This window comes from Drosophila biarmipes, chromosome 3L (assembly GCF_025231255.1).
Source record: "Drosophila biarmipes strain raj3 chromosome 3L, RU_DBia_V1.1, whole genome shotgun sequence".
Classification (NCBI taxonomy): domain Eukaryota; kingdom Metazoa; phylum Arthropoda; class Insecta; order Diptera; family Drosophilidae; genus Drosophila; species Drosophila biarmipes.
This window is the reverse complement of record NC_066613.1, coordinates 20,118,584-20,127,400: the sequence shown is the minus strand read 5'-3', so window position 1 is coordinate 20,127,400 and position 8,817 is coordinate 20,118,584. Positions and strand designations below refer to the sequence as shown.

General features: G+C 42.0%; 3 protein-coding genes across 3 annotated transcripts; all 3 read left to right on the top strand.

Annotated features, from left to right (window-relative positions):
- LOC108034625 (enhancer of split malpha protein) lies at positions 1 to 960 on the top strand. The gene has a single exon (XM_017109561.3). It carries the CDS (start codon positions 87 to 89, stop codon positions 561 to 563), a length of 477 nt encoding a protein of 158 aa, XP_016965050.1. The 5' UTR covers positions 1 to 86; the 3' UTR covers positions 564 to 960.
- Positions 961 to 3,023: 2,063 nt separating this feature from the next.
- Positions 3,024 to 3,551, top strand: LOC108034698 (uncharacterized). Its single transcript, XM_017109639.3, has one exon. It carries the CDS (start codon positions 3,110 to 3,112, stop codon positions 3,344 to 3,346), a length of 237 nt encoding a protein of 78 aa, XP_016965128.1. The 5' UTR covers positions 3,024 to 3,109; the 3' UTR covers positions 3,347 to 3,551.
- Positions 3,552 to 5,318: 1,767 nt separating this feature from the next.
- LOC108034588 (enhancer of split malpha protein) lies at positions 5,319 to 6,209 on the top strand. Its single transcript, XM_017109521.3, has one exon. The coding sequence runs from the start codon at positions 5,402 to 5,404 to the stop codon at positions 5,852 to 5,854; it is 453 nt and encodes a 150-aa protein (XP_016965010.1). The 5' UTR covers positions 5,319 to 5,401; the 3' UTR covers positions 5,855 to 6,209.
- Positions 6,210 to 8,817: the final 2,608 nt, after the last annotated feature.

The following is an 8,817-nucleotide window of genomic DNA, read 5'->3' as shown; positions in this document are numbered from 1 at the left end:
GAAACCAGAACACTACCAACTCTCCTACCGAGTGCAACTATCTCAAGAGCCCAAGTTTTATTACCATCTCGAAAAACCCCATAACCATGTCGTTCATCACACGGGAATACAAGTTTGAGAGCAGCAAGGTGATGCAGCAGAAATCAGATCAGCACACGATGGCCATGCGGAGTCTGCGGAAACTGGTCAAACCCCTTCTGCGGCTGGTGAAGAAGAAGCAGTTGCTCCGGAAGACGCTGGCCGAGATCCAGAACCAAAATGCAGTCAACGCCTCGCTGGAGGACATGCGCAGAGACCCGGCGGCCAGTTGCGATAACATGGCCAACGAGGAGCTGGAGCAGCGACTGTACAGCGATCTGCGCCAGTGCCCCACCAACGTGGCCATGATCGTGCAGCAGGGTCAGCAGCAGAACATCGTGCCCGTGCATCCGGAGCAGACCTTCATCCCGGTCCACTTCGCCCGCACCACCAGCGGCACCTTCTTCTGGACCTCGGCCGAGGGAGCTCGCCAGCACCAGGAGCAGCAGCTGCGCCAGCAGTTCGACCGATGGGTTCAGGCCTAGAAAATCCAATCCAATCAATCCAAGCAGGAAAATCTCCAATTCGCAGCTTTAAGTGCAAGTGTCTCCGTCCATTGGTCTTCGGATGGATGCGGGTTCAGCTTCGCATGTTCGTAATCTCAGGGTGATATTAGGCATAGATTGGATTCTTTGGGCTAGCCTCTCAAAGGAAACACAACTCTAATTGATATTCAATTCTCACAAGCGTTACTATCGTAAACTCATTGTGATTCCTCGTGTCTTATTAGCCTTAAGTTAGTCTTAGCCGAATCATTGTCTTCCATGTTTGTTTGTTAGGGTCTTCCTATAGGTGCTAGGCTAAGAATCATTGTCTTCCATGTAAAATTTTAGCTATAACAACGTAAATCGTATAAGAAATAAACAAAATCTAAAAAGAAAATTCAAATGTGTCTCTACTTGGAAAATTGGTAACTTTTCTACTCAGGTCGTCGCAAGAAATACTGGTACAGTTGGTAAAGGAAAAATGGTTATAATATACCTCATTGGAAATCAGGCTGAATCTCTTAATAGATTCGAAGCCCTGCTCAATTCTGATTTGGAAAAATCGATTTTAAATGGGGCTTGCTATGCTGGTAACCGCATTCTAATCAGTGAGTATTCATTCCTATTTCAGTACAATTTATATCAATCGATGCTACCGAATGCTGTACGAATTTAAGTGATTGCAGTCGGAAAAATAAAGAAATATATAATGATAGTAGCTACAAGAAGCGGGTATGTCTGTATACTAATAAATGTTATACCATAAATGTTATAGCATGAAAAATACATTTAAAATAGATTCAATTTACTTTTTCAAAATTGTACCAAAAAATGTTAGATACTTACTGTAAAATACTTTTTTCTTTTTTTTAAGAAGTATCTTTCTTGAATATTTTTAGCATGCTAAAAATCGAATCTTTTTTTTATGTTAATCCATTATTTTAGTTGTGCTCCAATTTGTTCTAATATTTAAAGACTAACAGTTGTCCAGACTAAATATATGGTTTAGAACTCTCTTTATGCACAATTATTTATGTAGATCCCTTTAAAATCATATATTAAAACCAAAAATAAATAAATTTAAACAATATTACAAATTTCGATTTCCAATGAAATAGGCGTTGCCTATGTGCGTAATGAAATGCATTTTTTTAACGAATTGAAATATTAATTCATTTGATGTACACTTGATTTCTTGTACTTCAAAAATGCAACATAAATCAATGTTACAAAATCCTTTTTTAAAGAATTTCTTTTACCTTTCTCACAAATTAATTATGCAGGCTTCATTCAGGCGCTTGAATTTCAGGAAACCTGACACTAACAACTAAACTTGAAACGCCAGCAAAATAAAATTTGTAAGTGTTTATAGGGAATTATGCCTGTGGAATAGTTAAACGAGCCACAGACATGCAAGATTCCTGGTTATTCACCCCCCAAGTGGATAGCCCAGGGACCTACCTTACTACACCCCGAACCACTTGACCCTACCCGACTGGAATACGAATGTATCCGAAATTTCAAGTGGCAAGTATTTCCATAGGGGACGAAATCTAAGTTTCGACACACAACGAAATTTTAATTTTCTCGGTGAAGAAATTGGAGAGGGAACCCGAGGAGACAAGTGTGGGGATAGTGAAGCCTGTGACACAAAAAGCATACTTCATGAGCGGTTCCAGAAAACCAAGGGATCCAGAAAAATCTTCGTAGCCTTGGGCAGATTTTAGAGGAGAAACCTGCTCTGCAATAAACAGTGAAATCAGGATTTCGACACGATATGAAATTTGAATTCTGCTAACGAACAAAGACAACGCAAAAGGATCAAGTGTGAGGACAGTAAAGACTGGCCATCTCGACTCCAAAGCAATCCGAAAATCTAGAAACATCATAAGGACCTCAAACTGATTGCTCACTGTATTCGAAAGGACCACGGTCTACCTGTGCTGATCGAAAATGAAATGTTGACGTGTAAATATTTTTCGTTTGCCGACAACATGTGTTTAACGAGGGTCTGTCACTTTTATCCTCCACTGTCAGCCTATTAACAATTAATAGCCAAAAACTAATCAAGGCATAAATTCGAGCCGAGTCCTCCGCAAACAAACCACTCAAATTACCAACCCGAACCCATGAAAAAGGGATGATGGTTTTTTCTTCCCATTTTTTGGTTATTTGTGCATGCTTGCCGCATCGTCCGATCAGTATTCGACTGAAATTATACTCTCCCACGAAGAAATCCAGGGAGGGATTTATTTAGGGCCTTCGAAAACTGTGGCCTTACTTCGCACACGTGCAAGGGTCGCCCGAAAAAGGGACCCGAGCCGATCCTCCCTGCAGAGAGTTGAGGAATGCGTGACTCTCACATTTGGAGAAACCGAAAGACACCTGCGCCAGGACTCGTCCTGATTGGTCGTCGCCAGGGGTTGGTTTCGCCAGGGTCGGGTATAAAAACGGAGCCGAATTCCGACTAGCACATCACATTCAATCGCAACGTTGAACAGTCAAGTTCTATCTGCCACTAGAAGTCGAAAAACCGAACTGCAAAAATGGCCTACGAAACGCTGATGAACACCACCTACAGCACTGGCTGCCAGAAGAAGACCTACACCCCCGCCAAGGCCGTGAAGAAGATCCTCAAGGTGGCCTGCAAAATCTTCAAGACCTCGGGTCACCAGCAGCTCAAGAGCCAGACCCTGCCGAAGGAACTCCCGCTGCCCATGTCCGAGGAGGAGCTGCAGAACGCCCAGAACGAGAAACTGGAGGCCGAGCTTGTCCAACTGTGATTGAGGAAAATGGGAAAACTCCAAAAACCCAACAGCCTGACAACAGCTTTAAAGACTCCAACGGAATCGGTCTCTAAACATCCGCCGCAGCTTTAACTCCACACTCTGCAAGTGGACAATCTAGAATGCATAAATAACCAGCTTTAATCATTGTCTTCCATCTACGTTTAAGTGTATGAATAAATACATAATATGAATATCGAAACTTGTTTGCATTTCTGATTTCTTACTCGAACTTTCCCCTTTGTCATTTTGATTTCCTCGAAGGTTTTCCAAGAATTTGTAAGCCCAAAACCGTTCTTACCCCGCCTCCAGCCAGACCCTAAGAACCCTGGCTCAAAAAAAGCCTTTACCTGTTCCCTTTGCATCAAAACCTGTTGTGGATTCGAAAAACTCGAACAAATCAAGCGGAGCGAGCCGGGGAAACCTGTTGCCTCGAGGCGATTTCTGATTTTCGTTTTCTGCGCTCCTTCTTAGGGTTGGGCCCTGGCCAGAATAAATCTCGAATTGCATCGGAACAGGTAGAGAGGGTCCCGGTCCCGGTCCCGGTCCCCGAGATGATAAACAAAAACAAGGGCCCTGCAGCGGCACAGAGCCAATCCTATCTCAATAATAAATGCGAAAAGGCGCACGGATCAGTTCGATCTTTCAGCGTTACCAAAAGGGGGAATGTGCGTACATAAGGTTGGGTGTGCGCTATGTAAATAGTATTACATATAGGTAGTCGGTGCGGATTCTTTAATGAAAGCATACATCTAGGTACAGTTTGGCATAAGAGAACTGGCTTGAGTTGAGAATTTTTGCAAATAAGATCATTATATTAATTCATAAAAATGTGAAAAAGAAGAACATTTGGGTAAAAACATTAACATATTCTAAAATAATTGACTTAGTATGTTACTTACTCTTCGCTTTAAAAATAAAGTGTAGAAAAAATGAATTACAATTTTTGCAAGTAATAAAATAATTTTAGGTCACCTAATTTTATTATGTACCTAATTACTTACATTTAAGATTTCAATAAATAATATATTGTGGGAATGGTTATTATTTTAGTAATATTTTATCAACTTTTTACATTGTTTTAAATGCAAATTTTTAAGCATTTGTATCATTAAATAAATATGATAGACTGTGTGCCAAAAAAAAGTTTGTACATGCATGTTTAGCGGCACCCCAAAGATCAAAACACAAACCTTGTCAACAATCTTATATTTCGTTATTATCCAGTGCCATTAGAACACGAGTTACTGGTTCTCACAAGCTGTAAATATAAATGTGAGATGAACAATATTTTCAACCCACAAAAATGAGATATAATACGATACATTCACAAAAAGTAAACCCCCATTCAATTAATTGAGGGTACGAACCAAAAAAGTGAGCATTAGAGATGACCAAAAAGTGGAACCCCCTGTCGTGACACGAAAATAGATGGCAAGTGCATAACTCAAATAATCAAAAATCCCCAACCGAACGTGAGAACTCTCAAGATCGTGCCTCAAAGGACTTTTTGCGATGCCATCACTAATCGGCCAAACAATAAACCTAAGAATGAAAGTGCACGATTTGGGTAAATTTGGCTTAGAATGTAGCCGGTTTTCCGTTACAGAATCGACATGTTTCTGACGAACTGGCACAACAAACCCAACCCAACCCAACCCAAGCCCAAACAATAACTGGGTCTCCGAGAGAAGGCCAGAAATGTGCTGTTCCCACGCCAAGGATTCCTCCGGGGGATAATTGTCTTGCAAGGAGATGGAGAAATGGGCCCGAGATTCCCACGCTTCGCACAAGATCTCGGATCTCAGGTCCTGCAGGACCTACCTGCTGCCACTGGCGAACGTGTGAAATTTCGGATCCTTGCACCTGCCTGCCCTTCGAGCGCTGCGATTGGCTGAGATGCTGTAGGACCTCTCCTGGCCGCCGAGAAGGTATAAATAGCGCCTCTGATCTTAGAAGCAGCATCACACAGCATTCGAACGTCGAAGCGATCACATCTCAGCACACATTCTCCGAACACTCACCACCGAAAATATCTACGAAAACTATCTAATGTCCGCCATCAGCAAGCAGAAGAACACCATCAGCACCATGTACAAGTCGAAAGTGTCACCGTCTCGTCGCCTCAAGAACCTGCTGAAGCCCATTCTGGGGCAATTCTTCAGCCTCAAGAAGGAGCAGCCCAAGCGGAGCTCCTACATCGCCTCCGAGGAGAAGGAGGCCGAGTTCGAGTGGCTCAGCAACGACATGGACAACATGGCCAACGAGCATCTGGAGCACCGCCTGATCGAGGAGATTCGCCAGTGCGCCAAGGAGGATGCCGTCATCGTTTACAACGAAAACGGTTCCGGCGAGCTGCACACCATCGACCAGGAGGACTACTACGTTCCCGTCCACTTCGCCCGCACCAATGGCGGCACCTTCTTCTGGACCTCGGTGCAACCCAAGGCCTGCGAGCCCTATGCCATCGAGTGGAACTTCCTGGATCGCTGGGCTCAGGCTTGAACCAATCGGCCGGAGCTGCTAGCTCAACCTTGATCAACAATGGGGTTTTTCAACTTTCAATTGGGACAACTTCAACTGGCCTGGAGCTCGGCTCTCCAGCGGGATGGGTACTCCAGAGTTTGGGCACTTCGACTCTGGGTTCATCGGTCTTGGGCAGCGCTTTGCGGATTTTCTCAACCACTGAAAATTCCGAAGAAAGCGGTTGGGGTCACCACATAAACACGTGGCGGGAGGCATTCCAACAATTATCCCCTTTTTTGCTGGTCAAAAAAAGGGTTCCAATTGTTTGGATTTACGAGGCAAAATTGTAAACAAAAACTGAAACAAAAAAACTGAAATAAACATTGGAAACGAATTTATATTTCTTATTATTTACAATGGCGTTTACTATACAACATGTGGTCCTGCCTCGGGCAAACATGCGAAAAGTCCTGTCTGCAGATCCTCTAGAGATGCGGGACATTCCCACGATCCCAAACATGTGTTGGGTTTCTGTTTACTGTTTACTCAAAGATACGGCTGAGATTTCCGAAAATGTGTGGCAAACGGTGAGGAAAACCACCAGCAGCTTACCATATGAGGGTTTAGATAACAGCCTAATGGTTTCTGTTTGGGTTATTTTATACAATCTCAGAGATTTGTAAATGCAGACAAGAAACTGATAGCTATGTGCCTCGTGTCGGGAGCAAAAGAAAGTCTTTTACCTTTTTATCACTTAATCGTGTTTGGTACAAAACAAAAACATCTCTAAAAAGGATATATCAAGGATAAGCCGGTAGCAAGTAGAGATGAATTAAAACAAGGGTACTTATCTCAGAAATTAAGGGTTTATGGACAATAAATAAATAAACACCAAATATCTGTATGTATTGTTTTATATTATTATAATATTCCTTTTCGATATTTAGTTGTAAAAAAGGTGAGGGACCTATGCAATATTATTTTTAATTTAAAACTCAAGCAATCTAGTTTGATATCAGGCTTGCAACCTACACAGTTTATTAAGGAAATATAATACATTGGAATAATAATATTATATATTATAATATTCTTTTTCAATATTACTTGGATTTAGTTGTGAAAAAAGGTGAGGGAACTATCCAAAATTTATTTTTTATTGAAGACCTAAGTAGTGTAGCCTGATATCAGGCTTGCAGCGTTTGTTGGTAGATGCCAAGAGATATTTTGGAGACGAAGATACAAGGATACTTTCTTGATTACCTTTTCCAAAATGACTTTGTTTCCCAGGTTCCGTAAAACTATGCTGCTGAAAATGTAAAATAAGCTTGTACCGAAGATATCTCATAGATTGAAAACACCCAACGATTGTTTTTCTTAGCTTTCCCATGAAGAGCTGTTTTATTTCAACAAAGGAAAAACTAATTTTCTTACAGGCTAGATTGCACTTAGCGGTAGTGGAAGACGTGACGCGACGCTGTTGCTTTCTTAAACATAACGCAGTCTGCGGATCTTACAATAGTAAAATCTCGCTTCTCAAACATAACAAGGGTTTAACAACAAGTTCTTAGCCTAGGCGGTTGTAACAATCACAGTTAACGTTCCAGGAACGTGAAACCAACAACAAACTAGTGAATAACAGATCAGTCAATAGAAAATCAACCAATATTGCACATGACATTGTGGGGGTGTTGACCTTGCGGGAGACGCAGTCGAAGCGGAGTCTTCTGTTCGAGTTCTTGTGTCCCGCCAGGTCACCATTGCACTTTCCTCCAGCCCGGTCCTGTTGGATCCTCCGGCCGTTCCTCTGGCACCGCGACCATGTCCTTGCCCTCCTGTTGCGAGTGGGTGGACTGATGGCTGGTGCCGGGGGTCGTGGGGGAGCCAAGCGGTCTTTAAAGCTTCTGTACCATCCAAGATTACGTAGGACTACGTAGGGTTGCGCTTGGAGCGCGTTTAAAGCTGCGACGATCCTCGCTCGCCGCCATCCGCCCTTTCGCCTCGAAGGGAGGCAGTGGGAGTGGGTGGTTCTTCGCGAGATGAGGAGATGTGATCGGTAACGGTTTACATTGAGCACTGACTCTCCGATCGGCGGATCGCCGGATTTTATACGACTCGCGACGTCCGACGACGTTGACGCCGCTGCCGCGTAAATAGAGATAAACAAAGCGCACTGGCACTCACACCGGCGCACTCTGCCTCACACGCACGCACACCGTTGCATTGGCCCGGCTCTCCTGGGGTGTATCTGTGTGTGCCCTTCGTTATCAAGCATTTATTGTGGGCCCTTTTCGGTTATCTACAGTCGACGGGCTACTACCCATTTTTATGTTTATCACTTTTTACTTCTTACCCTCCCCTCGCACGATCTTCTGTTTACTTCAGGTCATTCGTTTCGTCTGCACTGAGAGAAAGCGGTGTTGGTCATGCACTCAGGTACAGATAAAAACTGATAAACGGAAATTTTAAAAGTATCTTAAAGCGTATCTTGTCTTGTATTTTAAAATGAATTATCCTAAAACGTTCCTGGTCCATTAATAACAAATACCTTGCCTACCTTAGGGAGAAAGCGAGTGTAAATTCTAATCGCTTACAAAACACCAGAAAAAATGTATATTAAAATATTCATAATATTATAATAATATATTTAAAAAAGTATAAATTATAACTTCCTACAAGAAGTTTTAGGAATTGTCGGGTATTATTAACAGTTTAGTCGAAACTTAAAATTTTAAACTCCAGAAAAATGAGCTTGTAAAGTATAAATTAAAAAATTAAATAACCATGTTCCAGGCTTCTAAAAAAAATAAACTTTTTTTTAATCTTAGACCAACTGTTACATATTTTACAATTGATTACAATTTACAAACAAATTTATAGTACTCACGTTAGTAGTATCCACATAGTAGGCAATACTTTATTTAAACTAATTAAAGGCTTTGATTTATCATTTAACTTTTTATTGTGGAAGTGAATTTTTGAAAATAAGTCGATATGTATTTTAG

Bases quoted from the DNA above. Each gene is read 5' to 3' on its own strand.
- LOC108034625 (XM_017109561.3), top strand. From the start codon at position 87: ATGTCGTTCATCACACGGGAATACAAGTTTGAGAGCAGCAAGGTGATG.
- LOC108034698 (XM_017109639.3), top strand. From the start codon at position 3,110: ATGGCCTACGAAACGCTGATGAACACCACCTACAGCACTGGCTGCCAG.
- LOC108034588 (XM_017109521.3), top strand. From the start codon at position 5,402: ATGTCCGCCATCAGCAAGCAGAAGAACACCATCAGCACCATGTACAAG.